This window comes from Girardinichthys multiradiatus, chromosome 21 (genome assembly GCF_021462225.1).
Source record: "Girardinichthys multiradiatus isolate DD_20200921_A chromosome 21, DD_fGirMul_XY1, whole genome shotgun sequence".
Lineage (NCBI taxonomy): Eukaryota > Metazoa > Chordata > Actinopteri > Cyprinodontiformes > Goodeidae > Girardinichthys > Girardinichthys multiradiatus.
This window is the reverse complement of record NC_061813.1, coordinates 22062401-22079049: the sequence shown is the minus strand read 5'-3', so window position 1 is coordinate 22079049 and position 16649 is coordinate 22062401. Positions and strand designations below refer to the sequence as shown.

Genomic DNA, 16649 nt, shown 5'->3' with positions numbered 1-16649 from the left:
ATATATTTCTGCTTTTATTTTTAATTTTGTCAGGATCTGTCCTCCATACTGCCGGCCACTGCCACGAATTGAGCTCGGCCCTGCTCTCCTAGCGCCGCCCACAGATAAAACTCCGCCCCCTCATTTGAATATAACGTGAAATAAAAAAGTCAGTCACTGAAATACGTAAAGTAGCTTTACAAAATAAGTGTCACAAAATAAAACTGCATTATGAAATAAATAAATCTTTAAGTAAATTATATAAATCTTGAAATGAATTACATAAAACAAGATGAAAATTTTTTACCATAATTATTTTGTTTTATTTCACTGGGATATTTATTTATTTCATGGAATATTTATTAATAATTTACCAATAGCAGTATTTATTTATTTAATTTTGAATGAAAAGGCTCTCCATAATGCTCAAAAACGCTGCTTGCTGGACAAAACTGTTAAAAATCCTGCAGATCAAATGTTTTACAAACCACGGGAACCTCCTATTTCTGCACCTAAAACCAGAGGCCACGGGTTTTATTCTCTTGAATAGAATAAAACTGGTGACTGAGTTTCAAAACCTATGCAGACTTCCCATTTCTTCTTTTGCTCTTGTAAACGAAATACGATGAAATCAAAAGGAAACAGCACCTCAGATACTGTATTTGGATTATGCGATTGTGATCAGTAGAGGGCGCCACAGGACCACTTGTTCCCATTTCAGTGAATATTTTAAAAGGAGAATAGAATGCATACAATAGTATAACCCTTAAACAAGCCTAAATAGTGGCTGTTTTTGTATGTACAAATAAATTTAGCATGTTGATACTCATACATTTATATAATTTCATATGCATACAAGTATTCAATTTCTAAATCAATATATTTCATATTGATATTGTGGTAATTTGCCTTATGCACCAAATAATAAAAAAACAAAAACAAATCAGATTTTCCAAGTTTGGTTTCAGCCAATTTACTGACTGTAGGTTTTAAAAATAGAGAAATTGGGCAGATATTAAGCCATTGTTTAGATTTGTTTTTCTAACATTTCACAAAAATAAGTTTGCTTAGTGACATTTCTCAATAGCAAATTACATAATTTACTTAATACAAATCTTTTGTAGAACAAAAATCTACTCTTAAAATCTTTATCTTGGCCTTCGGGAGAATCTCTCAAAAATTTTTAAAACTGACAGAAGAGTGATGAATCTGACAAAAGCGTTGAGTGTGCAAACGTTAAAAGTGAGTTTTTGCTTTATTATTGATTATGAAAATGAACAGGCACCTATTACATGGAGCTTGCACATCCCAGAACACATTTTAAATATAAATAACACACCCTCATTAGTGTTTATCACTCACAACAACCTGCAAACTAAAAGTTCAAAACACAATGAAAAAAAAAGAACCAAAATAGCCATGAGAAACAAAACTCTTTGTAACATATTCACTCAAGTTCTAGAAACTCATCTACTGCCTGTTGGATAAAGGCCTTTTTGCCTCTGCATACTTGCTGTTCTGACTGCATTTACATTTACTTCACAACCTTTTGTCCTCATAGCACAATGACAGCCAACAACAGCCATTATAATTGAAAAAAAAAATAAAACATTTTCTCAAATTATTCTTTATCTATAGTTTTTGAGATAGCTGTGGCATCATCACATTCACTAAAGAAACCCAGCTAGATCAACCCCACCTCACCCCCAAAAAAGGTTAATATAAACAACCCAAGTTGGAAAATTCAAGTATCTTACCAGATAAAAGTTTAATAAGGAATGGAGTGACAGCCTGAATTGACCACAGCCTCTAAAGGTGAGCTCTGTGATATTCATCTGGAAAAAAGGTCCTACAGGCTGGAAAGACTAAAAGTCATCACAATGTTTGATGTCGGTATGAAAGGGTAGGGTTTAAAATTGCATGCATGCCCACTGTGAAACTACTAACTTTTTAATATTTTTATGTATCAACTTATGTCTGCAGCTGACTGTACATATCAGAATTAGCAAAAGACTAACTTCCAGTGAAGTAAAGCACTCCTTTCATCATTCAGCCAGAAACTAAATGCGTCTTTTGTTCTGTCGCATCATCAAACATTTTAAAGACCTATATACAATATTTTCAGACAATGTATTAAGTTTATAACATAACAGTCTCTTTTGATGAAAATATAGTTAAATTCAAAATATTTATTAGGTATCTTTTAGAGGTGATCTCTTTATTGAAAAAGTACCTGAGCCAAAACTCTGACAGGGGGAACGCCACAAAAGCTTTCTTTACTTCTTTTTCGTCATTCATTGCTGCTCTGGAGATCAAATGAGGATTTAAATTAAATAACAAATACCAACGAAACAACAACAGACAAACCGACACTTCAAAACAACCCCCTTTCCAAAGCATCAGCTAGTCAGAAAAAGTACAAAAGCAAATTTACAATCAAATGTTTAAAAGACAGAAAATTAAAGCATGTTAATTAAAAAATACATAAATATATAATCGTACATATAAAAATGAATCAATGTTCTCTGACAGACATTCTTTCAGTGGGAGAGAGGCTGCTGCACATCTTAATGGCTGGACCAGTGACAACAACCCAAACCTTAGGAGAAGATGTGCACTGAGGCCCACACATCACTACTGATGCATCACCTTATCTGTTTTATCCCCATTTGTACCACAGAAGGAAGAACGGCAACCAGGTCCCAAGATGGAAGATGAAGAGAAAACTATAATCTTGATACAGTGGTTTGAAACAACTTGCAGTATCAGCAAGTCACAGTTAACGTATGAATAGTTCCTTTTTAAACCAGATCCGTTCACAGTGCATAACAATAAAAAAAATAATAATGGAAAAGCAAACAAAAAATACAGATGAAGCATTTTCTTGGGGCTTGATGGTCAGATCCCTTCTAGAAAACAATAACATTAGTGTTTCTCTTTGCAGGCCCTAGCATGCATCCATCAGTCAGTATTGCACAACACAAACATCTTAAAATGCACCCACACACAAAGAAGTAATAATCACCAAAACTGGAGTTTTAAAATCGTCTCCCTACGAATCTGCCTCTTTTCTCGCTGCATTCATATCTTGTTCGCCAAAAACCATACATCTTGGGTGCTTCTAAATCTCCGTTTATTTTCATTTTCTATGTTACAAACCAACTAAAACATGCAGCCATCTGCCTGCTTGGAAAATGCAGTCAAGAGCCTCCAGCGTATGGTGTCCGTTATTCCAGTCAAAGGTCAGAGTTCAAAGACTGAATGATTAAAAAGTGCTTTATGTAGGTCAGTAGGACTTCTTTCTTCTACGAATATTACAAAGTTTGTACATTAGCATGTATCATCTGTGAAAGGAAAAAAAAAACATTTAGGTTACACCACCTGTCTCCAAACTTAAACGGGACAAACTGTTTGTACAAATTACTCACCATGATACCACCATTTAGTTTTCTTTGGATTTTTGTTACACGTTCTTACGTAAAATGAGTTATCAGGTGGTCGTCTCTGCAGGAAAAGAAAAAAAAAATCAGATTGAAAGTTTAACGAGTGCAGAAAATACATGTAGTAGTATATTTAGCTCTCCAGCCCTGCTAGAGTACCTTTTCTTTGCAGCTGGACAGCATGCTGATAATACTAAGACAAACTGATTGCACAGAGAGGGCTGGTGACCAGTCTTCCGTCAGAATAGATAAACAGATGTGACCGTTGCTATACACATGTGGGTGGACAGGTATATTCTCTCCTGTGAACATTACCTGCACAAAAAATAAATAAATAAATATTATATATACATATATATATATATATATATATATATATATATATATATATAAACAGTACAGACCAAAAGTTTGGACACACCTTCTCATTCAAAGAGTTTTCTTTATTTTCATGACTATGAATATTGTAGCTTCACACTGAAGGCATCAAAACTATGAATTAACACATGTGGAATTATATACTGAACAAAAAACTGTGAAACAACTGAAAATATGTCTTATATTCTAGGTTCTTCAAAGTAGCCACCTTTTGCTTTGATTTCAAGCCTTATAAATGGGGTTGGGACCATCAGTTGTGTTGTGCAGGAGGTGGATACAGTACACAGCTGATAGTCTTACTGAATAGACTGTTAGAATTTGTATTATGGCCAGAAAAAAGCAGCTAAGTAAAGAAAAACGAGTGGCCATCATTACTTTAAGAAATGAAGATCAGTCAGTCCGAACGATTGGGAAAACTTTGAAAGTGTCTCCAAGTGCAGCCGCAAAAACCATCAAGCGCTACAAAGAAACTGGCTGTCATGAGGACCGCTCCAGGAAAGGAAGACCAAGAGTCACCTCTGCTGCGGACGATAAGTTCATCCAAGTCACCAGCCTCAGAAATCGCAGGTCAACAGCAGCTCAGATTAGAGAACAGGTCAATGCCACATAGAGTTCTAGCAGCAGACACATCTCTAGAACAACTGGTAAGAGGAGACTGTGTGAATCAGGCCTTCATGGTAAAATAGCTGCTAGGAAACCACTGCTGAGGACAGGCAACAATAGTGGGAAATATGACCGGAGATCAGAAAGAGGACTGAGAAGGAGTGGGTAATGAAGGGTAACACTGACTTCAGGCAGTCTGGCACCTGGCTGGGCCTCACAGGGAAGTTCCAGCACCACAGGAGTTATGCAGATATACAGAGAAAGCCCAGATAAAACTACACACTATAATCTATGCAAAACAAAGCTTCTTTGAATTATGCTTCGTGGGAAACAAAGAGTAAAGATGCACAACAAATGAAGCTCTCAATAACAATTAGTATAACTAGACTACTAAGCTATAGCCAGTTTTGTAAACAAAACTGCTTAAATGAGTGACATATGTTTATTTACAGCATATTTTTTGGGATATCTCTGAACTTATCATTTTAAAGTTTTTTACATGACAGAGCTGAAGTTAATGCAGCTTTAAGTCAGGTCATTACAGGGTGTCAACAGAGACTTCTAGGACAAACTTTAGCTTCTTTACTGAAAAAGGAGATGCACCTTTTGTTCCCTCTAAGGGAAGAGTTTGGTGACTGCTGTGTGCAGCTCAGGCTGTTACAAAACAAATCTGTCTTTGTCAGAAGCTGTTATTGATAGTATGCCTTTCCTCGGTTTACACTAAATATAAACTTAAGGCTCATGTCCAAACTTATACTTAATGCTGAGCTCTTTCTGCATCCCATTTGTGTAGTTATTGTGTGAGAGCCTACTGCATTTCACTTTTTATCTCTCCTTCTAACCATCATAATAATAAATATAACCAACATAGCTGTCAGTTGAAGTGCTTAAACAGAATTAGGATATTTCTTTATAATTACACATTATGAAATGACATCCATGACGTTTGCTCAAGACTTGCAGATCAAACATCCTCCAACCCACAGAAAGCCAAGCAATGAAACCCTTTGGGCCACAGATGTTCAGTTGACTGATTGATGAGTCTCAAACCTATGTGCACTTCAATTGTTCTTACCCAGGTATATGTAATACGAATAAAAACGGCATTAAACACATCAAATAGTTGGACTACTACAGGGTGGTCAGTAAAGGCCGCCACTGGACTACTTTCCTGTATTGTTGTCTTTAATCAAAAGAGGAATACAAACTTCCTTAAAAGTGGTGGTGATTAAAAATATAGTGTAGATGCGCAAATTTTCTATCACAATGTCCCAGATTTTTTCTCACTATTCTTTCTGTCAGCTAAAGCTGGGATATATATGAATTAAGGCCACTTTTTTAGAATGTTGCCATGGGAAAAATATTTTTATGAGACAGAATGAGACAAATGCTATGACATCATCGATATGCTAGTTAGTGTTTTACATCATGATCAGTATATTTTAAAGGCAGTTTTTCGTAATCTGAACTTGTTCTTGTTTTAAGTGTGAATTTAGCCAAAACAGCCGGCCTAAGAACTAGCTCTTGTTAAGGGTTAACATGCAGTGTGATGAAGGTCAGTGTGCCTTTATCTTATCCTGTCTTCTGATCCTATTTTGCCCAGCTGGGCCTATTAGAAACAAAATTACTAACTAATATTTAATTTATAAATGCCCCTGTGACAGACATTAGGGTTTCAACTGAGAGCTGTGTTTAGGATGGCTTCCTTTAAAATGTTTATTGTGGCTTAAAAAAAATCTCAAATTGCATTTCTCATAGTAAAACAAAAAAACAACGAGAAGTCTAACAACAATGTTACAATGCAAGAAGTTAATAAAAACAATGTAAAGACCTAAACAATCATATGTTTATATTGTAAATAAGACTTAATACACACCTATTTGTAGAAAGCAAAAATATGCTGATTCATTAAAGAGGAATACGTGCAAGTTGATTTTTTTGACAGGACTCTACAGACACTGAAGCACTGGAGTGAAAAATGTATTAACTAAGGGCCATGAGGCCAACAGACATTTTTTTATAAAATAAATGGCTTTTGGCCTGGAAGAACTGGTCCAAATGCAGCACAGACATTATCTTAATTACTTGCTGACAAAACACAGACCCAAAAGTGAACTACAGCATGTAGTTCGACAGCTATGGTAATTTGTCATTTGTATGTCAGGGGTTTGTGATCAAGTATCTTAGAGTACTTTACATGTTTATTTTTTGTTTGTTTATATAATCATAGCTTTAAAGGGAACATCTTTAATGATGTCTCTGTAAATGAATCCATTCTCTGTTGCTTAGCACCCAGGATTCAATGCTCTTTCTAATACTTATAACATTATTTTAATCATTTAGTATAAAAGCAGACAAGGCAGGCGAGTCTTAAAAGTGGAAATAAACTTAAGACGGGCCATATGCTCAAGTGCTTTAGGGTCATATGACCTATATCGTTTATTGCTTTATCTCTACTCTTTGATCATCTACAGGCAAACAGATGTAGATTCGGGTCTAAACTGAACTCCTTTGGTCCGCTTGTTTGGTCCGGACCAAAAGCGAACTTTTTTTTTTTTTTTTATTTGTTGCGGTTTGTTTTCACATTGTACTTTTTGCAAGTGAACTATTAAAAACAAAGCCACGCGGATGACAATCATTGTTCCCATTGGACAGAAATGACGGGGGCGGGATGGAGCACAGACCCGGAAATTTAGGAAAACATCTGTAGATGTGCTGCATGCAGCACCTCTGTTCTGCATATTTGTGCCGTTATTACAGCTTCAATATTATTGTGAGAATGAAGAGCAACTCATTCAACACAGACTTTGAGACGCTCCATTTATAATGTTGGAACCCCGTTGGAGAACACATGCTGAACTCCGACGTTCTCTACGTGCCTTGTCCCACAACAAGCCGGTAGCGTTGCTAAGCAACACACAGCTTATCAGGTATGATTAGCTTACAACACACACCTTTGCTACCGGCTACGGTGGCTTTTTATTTCCAAAGAGACGTACGCTTTTTGTAGTTGGTTCGGATCGGGGCCGGTTTGTATTCAGACCATAAGCGAACCGCACCGGAGTCCGTTTGGAAGTGGACCGAGACCACCTCAAAAAGTGGGTCTCGGTCCGGTTGTTTTGTCCGGACCAGGGTTCGCTTGAGTGTATTCACACCTGCACAAAAGGTCCGGACCAAGGGGGGGAACGAACTCTGGTCCGTTTAAACTGGACCAAAAGTGGCAAGTGTGAATACACCTTTAGACTGTTCTAAAATACAGACTGGTTATTGAATAACATGATAAAACTGTTCACTGACTTACCTGAGGTGAATCAAAAGGATATCGACTACTAAATTTGAAAAGCAGCTGAAATTTCTCTCCTTCATACAATGTGCCAGGTGCGCCTTCCATATCTACAATCCACCTAAAAAAAAAAAAAGGCACAATATTAAAATATGTCTGGAATCTCATTTAAACAGTATGATTACAACATTCCTCAAGATAAAAACAGGGAGTAAAAACAGTTTTGAAGAAAAAAATCTTTACCGGAGACAACAAATCTGAGTTAAAAAGTTTGAGTTTTCTTCATTTCTGAGCCAATGGGAATATGCATATTCTTCAGTTAATGTAATCATTAAGGTAATCAATAATTTATGGAGGCTGTAGGGTTAGTATGGCTAACTGCAAAGTAAACCATGCTCACGATGTGTGACATTAATAAGGAAATAGTTGCAAAAGGCAAAAGATGAATCAACAAGAACCAGAACCTAGATGTGCAAATCTTTCATCCTTTGACTGAAATCAAGTGTTTTTAGGTCTGTTGTAAATAACTGAGTGGACTTCTGTGAGCTGGCATCACAGCTGCACACATCATGCCAGTGTGTGTTAAGGAGACACAAAGGTCGAAGTTTGTCCTGGTACATATGTTAATTGTTTCCAGAAAAGCAGACTTTCTCCCTGATGCACAAAGTTCACAGCATCTGCTTTAAAGATATTCAGGTGATGGGAGGTCCCATGTAGAAAACTCAAAAGAAAAAGACACAAAGTACTTCTCCTAAAGTGGTAGGTTGTACAACAAGCAACATAAAAAATTACAGCCACATTGATCAATGAGTGAATAAACAAGTCAAACTAATTTTAGTTAGGCTTGTTGTGACAGGTAAGATTTAGATGAGGCTTGACGATTTGTCTTATCTGTTTTTACACAAAGCATGTAAATGCATCATTACTTCCAACAACCCAGGTAACAGCACTTGCAGGCCAGCTTTCCTTCCTGGTTCAAACAGGAAAGTTTAAAACGAGAAATCTAACTAAGTGAAGAATGAATAACTTTCAGTCTGACTCCAGTGACTTTGAATATTTAAGCCGGGTTTTGACAGAAGTTTGGTATTAATGTGATGCTCCACTGATTTGGAGGACAAAATCTGTTTTTTGTTTCAGAAGCCCAGCTACAGAACTCTGCTGACCAAGCTGGTAGTAATTTAATCCTGATCTGATGGTAGCAAAATTGTCTTTGGGCTTGTAACAAACACATAAATCTTGCTTTTAGCTCCTATACGGTTTACAAAATACAAAATGACACGTGTAATCTATCAAAGAGTCTATAACTTACTTTGCTGATGATCAATTAAATTGCTCAGGTAAAAGGTAACACCTGATTGTTTTAAGCAGTGAACAAACATAAATGAGTCAACACTAAATTATAATAAAATAGGATTCATATTTAATCCCAGACCAACTTCAGAGATGATCTGAGACACAGCCCTCAGACACTGAAGGACCACCGACTGAAATGATGTGGCTCCACTCAAACTGCAAAGTAATTAACTGCGCCGGTCTGTATACGACACTAAGATGTATAGTATACAGATTCATAAAATAATAAATTAGGAATCTGTAGACAACACTAAGATCAATCTCAGCCATACTGGTGTCTTAATACTAACGTAATTTAAGTGACTAAATGTTTCAGTGATGTTCCAGAAACATCTTCAGACCTGTTAGCTCAGCTTACAGCAGAATCGGTGACGTCAATGAATGGCCTATTTTAGAACTGTTTTCATATATAGGGCGCACTGGATTATAAGGCGCATAGAATAGAAGCTACAAACGTTTGACTGGGGTTGCGTTATGCATCCACTAGATGGAGCTGTGCTAAAGAGAATGTCAACAAAACAGTCAGATACGTCAGTCAGTCAAACTTTATTAATACACTACAAACCAGCGTTCTGATAACTCCATTCACTCTCATGGTAAGGTCTCCTCTACATAGAAATCTATTGAATAGAGCCAACCGCACGTTAGGAATGCATTGGAGTCTATGAAGTTGAAGTTGAAATCAAACGTTAGTTAAAACGTGAAAGGGAACTTTTCCCTGATTCAGTAAACACGTAAAAGAAACAGTTTGATGCACTAAATCAAACGTTAGTACTGTTAACCTTTCCTGTTTCTGTCCCCTGACCGTAGTCTGATGACACAGGGGAGACGCTTTCTCCAGGGCCGAAGTTACTAGTTTCCTCGGGGTTAACTCCCTCACTCATACGTTGCTGAGTTGAGCATGAAGAAACGGCATCAAAACACTGAGTTGTTGACTAGATTCGGGGTTCTTTTTAATGACTTTGCAGCACGTAAAAACACAGGGCTTACAGACTCATACACCGCTGCTCCGGTCGCCGTCTCTACCCACCCCACACACACAATAATACCGACGTCACTCCTTCACTCTTGATTCTCAGCTACGGCAGCACACAGCGCCACCTCTGTCCGGAGGAGTAATGTCAACATCTTCCATACACACACACGAAACATACACCCCACACACTGAGCTTCTAATCACATATAGTTCAGGCAATTCCTGCAACAGTACATTCAAATGTTATACACACACAAGTGGTGTTGGACTAGGAATAAGCACAGTACAGGTGTTTACCGCTATTACTTCGGCGACACCCCTGACTACGGTAGCCGTAATGCTGCAAGCGGTGCGGCTTTGTAGTTTACCAGTCGTACTGAAACATTTTGACAGAGCGCCGTGTACAACCAGTATGGATCAACCAATTAACCAATTGATTCATATATAAGGCGCTCCGGATTACAAGGCGCACTGTCATTTTTTGAGAAAATTAATGGTTTTTAAGTGCGCCTTATAGTGCGGAAAATACGGTACATGAAAATCGAGACATTATCTGTGAGGTATGCTTATATCTTTTTGGGAGTTTTTGTTTTGTAAAACATTTATGCTATACTTGCAGTAAAATGTTTGGATTTATAAATATTTTTTTTTGTCTACATTTTTAACCCTATATTTCTAGTACTTGCTTTTTAAACTGATTTTGTTTTGTTTGCAATTGTTCTATAAATGGAAATATTCCAAAGAAAATCAATTATCACAAAAAAGAAAACAGAAAAAATTATAGTACAATAGAAAACATGTGTGGGAATTCCTTTTTAACACTAAAGAAGGAAGGTGACAGGAACATGCCAATCTGAGTGAATTTGTACACTGAGGCAATACAGACGGGAATCACAAGAGATTTCTAATAGATTTTAGTCTAAAAAAATTTAAAAGCAGAAAAGACAGTTTAAATCTAAAGACAAACACACCACTACTCAACACAACATACTTCTGCAGTTGAATGGACATAGTGTCAGTCATGTTTACAATGCAGAAATCACTGTGAATGACGCCTGACATGATCCACTAAAAGCCAAGGACAAAATGCTTAACATGATGTCTGCTGATAACGTGACCTAGCCAAAATATGTAACATTAAAACCACTAACCCTTTAGAGAAATGGCTAAGTTATATAAATACACTGCAGGAGAGACAACAGGATTTTTAGGTGGCATTTGTAGTATTTGCATGGCTCTAATTATGCCATCAAGTCAGCTAAAGCATGATAATCTAATGAGCAAAAAAGACAGAATGTTCCATAAACAAAAGTAATCAAAATGACAACACATCATCACCAGATAGACATAACAAGAAAAGTGTCTCTTGAGTTTTTTTTCTCCTTTATTATGTTTTGAATAAATAGGATTCATTGTTAAGTAGGGGAAAAAAAATCTTCGCTGGCTGATGAAGGGCAAATCCCCGCTGCTTTCAATTATTCCAGCTGAGATTCAACCCTCGCAGAGACTTTTCAATCTCAGAGCCACAGACAGAAAGACACACCCATACATACCATCTAAAACCAGTGATGCCACAGAATCACTAAAGCCAGCTGAACTGGTTAGGAGACTTGTCAGTCATGCAAAACATTCATTTGCTTCATTCTCCAGGTGACTGTTGTGTAATATGATGGACTCCTTTGTGTACTTGTGCTTTGCAAAAATAATTTCGGAGGTCAGAACACAGAGATCAATCTCTTTTATTTCAGCAGCACAGAATGATAAAAAAAAAATCATCCTAATGTCAGGAGATTATGTATCAGCCTTCCAGTTACTATAAGCGACTTTGTACAGCTTTGTTTCACACGGATGCTGCGTGAAGTTTGCCACTGTTCGCACCTCCGCTAAGTAGGCATGACGTCACCATATTTTGATCCAGTAGACAGTAGTGATGCTACTTCAAGAATCACAGAACAAGTCAACAACTTCCAAATGTAGTGTTGCTGTTTTTAATGACTACTAGAAAACAAAACACAGGTCATTTTTAATAAAGAATCAAAATGAAAACCAAATTGATCCGATTCAATGCAATTCACACAGCAACAACATCCACTGGGTTTTAGGGAAGGAATGCAGAGAAAAAGGTTAGCTTCAAGCAGCCTGTGTTCCTTGTTATTCAAGCCCAACTTGTGAATGCCAACCATTGAATATTTCATTAGACTGGATAGTGACACTCAGCATTAGAGACAATCTTCTGAGGGGCCAGAACCACCACTCACCAGAATGACTCCAATTCTTCCTCACAACAAGAGCTTCATCTTACCTCCAAACCTCATTTATTGCACTAGTAACCTCATCTCCACACATGATCAAAACACTAGCCTTTCATGCTATTGAAAAATGTCATTAAAAACACATGTTACAATAACATAATTATATCAATATTTTTCACAGATCACTACATTTAAATACATCTGCAATACTAAGGTAAGCAGGAAAGGCAGATACTTACTGTGTGATGGTGTTCTGTACACTTTTCTCATTAAGCGTCATTCCTGGGGGTGGATCATTTTGCAGGGCTAATAATTCCTTTTGTAGCCTTTTCTGTTGAGAAGCATATTTTTATGTTAACACCTCAGTCACAATATAACACTCTAACGTGACTTTATGGAAAACAGTACACAAAAAAACCTATCGAGTCAAAACAAAGAACCATTAAAAAACACATACAACTTGCACAGTTAACTTTAATAATGATATCAACAGTAATTATTGTAATGGAATATCCCATTTAATGCTATTCGTGCGTATATAAAGTACATCGAAATAGTTAGTGTGCAATATAACAAATCAGCCAATTGATAATTTAAAGATATTGGAAAAAAGAATACACTTATAAAAGACATATCGCTACTGTAAAAGATAGCATTAGGAAAAGACAGAAATGGTTAAAATTCAGAGCTGCCAAATAAACTAAATCAACATCATCATCTCAATATCAGTGTGTGCAATACTGCAGTTGCACAGAACAGTTTGGATGCAATATTTGGTAGGCTATTATATTTCAAGTGCCATGCATCCAATAATACATTTGATCAGCAACATCGGCTCTCAAAGTCCTTAATAAACACACTTGATATAGATTGTAGTGACCGAGATGCTAAAGCTCACAGAGTGATGAGGACATTATGATAGAAAAAGAAGTGAGAAGAATGTGATGGTAAAAACAACTAGGGATGCTCCGATCAAGTTTTATGATGCCGATCACCAATACAGATAACCCATGAGTGCCGATCACATTTTTCAGTTTAGTTAAAAGTAATACAGGCTATGTGATCTTGAAAAAAGGAACCGTAAAATCACCTTAATTTAGACAAAAATATGCTTTTATTTACTTTTTTAAAAGAAAAACTACAAAAAAAAAAAAAAACTTGCAGCACAATGCAGCAACTATTCCTTCAAAAGGACAACTGAAAAACCTGCTATAAGTAAAACAATCTTTAACAGGCTGAAAATGTGAAGACTCTCAACAGGCTTAATATTGCAGAAATATTTACGTCCTGGTAGCACGTCGTGGGTCTGAGAAAGGCTGCTCATCTAGCCTGATGAATTCAACAACTTTTAAGGTTATTTACTTAGCCTTCTGTCACACTCATACGGGCGAGTGTTATCGATGGTGAGCTGCGTTACCTGCTGTCTGACCACTACAGGTGTCTCCTTTTCATTATCTGCAGATAGCCTCAAAAACTCACCATACTCCACCAAGTGCTTGTTCTTTAAATGTCGTATTAAATTCCTTGTGTTGAACCAAGTTGAAGTGCTTCCCCCGCGAGGTATTATTCTGTTAGAAGTATAGCAGGACGCAAACTTTACATCACTCTCACACCCAGTGTAAAAGTTCCACACAGCAGACATGTTTGTTTAGGATTTGCTGCCATGCGCTTGCACAGTGTGAAAGAAAGGAGGTTAATTTAGTTCCCAAAATATAGCGAATGTATCGTCATCACAATATCAGTATGTGCAATACCACTATCGCAAAGGACTGTTTGGAGAGCAATAATTGTTGGCTTATATATTCTCACAGTTTAATAAAATCAAGAAAAACTACCAAGGCTTCAACATTTTTTACACAGAAAAAAATGTACGCTAAAATGTTAACCATGATCTAATTTCTAGATTTAGTAATCTTTCTCAGGAGTTTATTGCACAGAATTGTAGCCCTTTTGGCCACTCTGCTCTTTATATAGAAACAAAAGTATAACCAGCTAATATTAGTTGAGCTATCTGCTCAAGTAGAGCCTGCAGTTGGCCAGTTAACCAGTTAACAGACATGCCGACTTACAACTGTAGTTTAATAACAGTGTGATATTAATAGGAGTGATGGCTGGCACCAACTATGTCTTTAAACAAAGGAAAAAGGTAATCGATTCTTTCAGCCAACTGACCAGCAGTGTGCAGTGACAAGTGTTAGATTTAAGAATAGGGGCATTACTCTAAGCATAAAACAGCCTTAGAAAATTATCCACTGGGCACTTTCTATGGCATCTCATAAAAAGGACCGACAACCACGGAAAAGAAGATTTCATCAGGTTCGAAACTGAAACATTTTAAAACCTTGGTATACTTTGATACCGTTAACTGCCCCATGCCTATTCAGGACTGCCTGAGAGTTGGTAATAAAGTAAATAATACCTAGACCAATCAGTTTACATACACGGGACACAAATACTAAATAAATATGGACCTATGTTGATTATTTTCAAATTGTTCTCTATAGTTTAGTCCTTATTTTAGTTTCTAATGTGGACTTATCTATTTATAAATAAGCCAGGGGCAGGAAGAAAAGTACATTGTGTCATGTACCCAGTAGAATAGTTAAGTATTAATTACAAATGAATGTATTTTCATTTATAACCCACCACAGCTGTTCCCTAGGTCAATATACTTACAAATTTCTCTCGACGTTTTCCAGCTGTATGAAAGCGATACACTTGTTCGGGTCCGCCTGAAACTGTATTCAACTGCGCACCGTATCGTTAGCAGGCTAGAGAACCGGTCACCAAACAGCGACCAACTATCAGAATGACTTTCAGCAACATATTCCAAATAATTATCACCCCTGGTCCTTATGAGGAAATGCCTCAGGCAAGCATCAACACGTAGTTCCAGGAAGCTAGTTTTCCTGCTCTCCTCAGCTTGCCGTTGATGATGATGAGCTAGCAGTGTTGCTAGCAAAGACCAAGCGCCGAACCTGAGTTGTTTAGGGATACATTATACGGCTTCTACCTCCATGTCAGTGCTGCTTTTTGACGAACAAACATGCGCAAAATAAGCTGGCAGTTAACAGCCGAGAAAGACCAAAACGGAGAGTCGGTAAATTACAAATATGTGCTCACAGTCAATTGTATCCTTACCTGCATCGACGCCATGATAGAAACCCCCTTCCCTCCTCCCTGCGTCAGCGCAGAGTGGAGGACGGTACGTCAGATGGTCACGTGACAAGAGAAGTTCTTTTGACACCGAGATATGTGACGTTGCTTAAAATGCAGCTCCAACACCCAGGTCACAGCTCAGTCAATTCAGGTCGCTAACTAAATGTGACGCGTGTGTAGAGATATAATTGGAAATTTAATGAGATTATTAAAGAGGTATGCGGAGTTAAAAAGCCAGAGCTCACATGACATAAGCGTCAGCCAATGACCTTCTGCTGAAGGATGGCTAAACCTGTCTGACGTCACGAGCCAAGTTAAATGTCCTTTCGTCATTTATTACCTTTATGCATATAATTAACCCACCCCAGTTAATTGTAGTCGCACATAGTTTTTAGTAACTATGTTGGCATAGGTTAGGTGTATTTTGACCAACAGTTTCCTAATCTTATAGGCTTTGTTGTAGTGTTAAATAAGAAGCTCTTAATTTGTACTGGTGCACCTCAATACATTTGAATAATTGAAATATTTATTCATTTAAATAATTTAATTCATTAAGCCAAACTCACATATAGGTTCACACTGTGATATATTTTAAGTACATATTTTCATTAACGATACTTGTGCCTTTCACCTAATGAAGATCTAGTTTCCCAGTTTCACTTTTTAATTAATATTCAGTTTTTAATACAGAGATGTGATGTCATGGCTAAGTAATAGGCTACACAATCAATGGGAAAAGTTCTGAATTAAAAGTGGTCCAGCTAATCCACAAGGAGGGTATGCTGTATCCAAGCATATTAGTGGAGAGTTAAGTGGAAGAAAGTGTGGTAAAAAATGGTCCACACACAAGGATAACAGCAGTCTTGAGATGATAGTGATACTATGGTCATTATTGGTACATGTATTGGTACTTTTGGCAGAAGGCAGGCATCTAAGTCCTGCTGGAAAGTGAAAATTATCTCAAAGCTAGTCAGCAGATGAAATCATGAAGTGTCTAAAATTCCCTGGTAAACGGCTGCACTGACTTTGGGCTTGATAAAAAAGCAGTCCATCTACAATGGCAGATAACATGACTTCACAAATTATGACTGACGGTGGAAATTTTACTCTGGACCTCAAGCGACATTGACTCTGTGCCTCTTCACTCTTCCTCCAGACTCTGGAACCTTGCTTTTCAAATGAAATGCATAGACAACTGAGCCAGAATAATCCTTTCTCTGATTAGC

General features: G+C 37.2%; 1 protein-coding gene across 2 annotated transcripts; it reads right to left on the bottom strand.

The window, feature by feature from the left end:
- Nucleotides 1-1215: 1215 nt before the first annotated feature.
- On the bottom strand, nt 1216-15522 carry ube2wb (ubiquitin conjugating enzyme E2 Wb). 2 transcript variants are annotated; one of them, XM_047350431.1, is made up of 6 exons: nt 15406-15522; nt 12504-12595; nt 7702-7804; nt 3579-3734; nt 3408-3483; nt 1216-3323 (listed from the first exon to the last, which is right to left on the bottom strand). In XM_047350431.1, exons 1-6 carry the CDS (start codon nt 15418-15420, stop codon nt 3310-3312), a joined length of 456 nt encoding a protein of 151 aa, XP_047206387.1. In that variant the 5' UTR covers nt 15421-15522; the 3' UTR covers nt 1216-3309. The 2 variants fall into 2 exon arrangements, with proteins under 2 accessions (XP_047206387.1, XP_047206388.1); XM_047350432.1 differs by lacking the exon at nt 15406-15522 and adding an exon at nt 14941-15348.
- Between the last annotated feature and the right edge of the window lie 1127 nt (nt 15523-16649).

Coding starts and splice junctions, on each gene's coding strand:
- ube2wb (XM_047350431.1), bottom strand. Junction 7,805..12,503: donor GTACAGAACACCATCACACA/GTAAGTATCTGC, acceptor TTTTTTTTTTAG/GTGGATTGTAGATATGGAAG. Junction 3,484..3,578: donor TGTCCAGCTGCAAAGAAAAG/GTACTCTAGCAG, acceptor CTTTTCCTGCAG/AGACGACCACCTGATAACTC.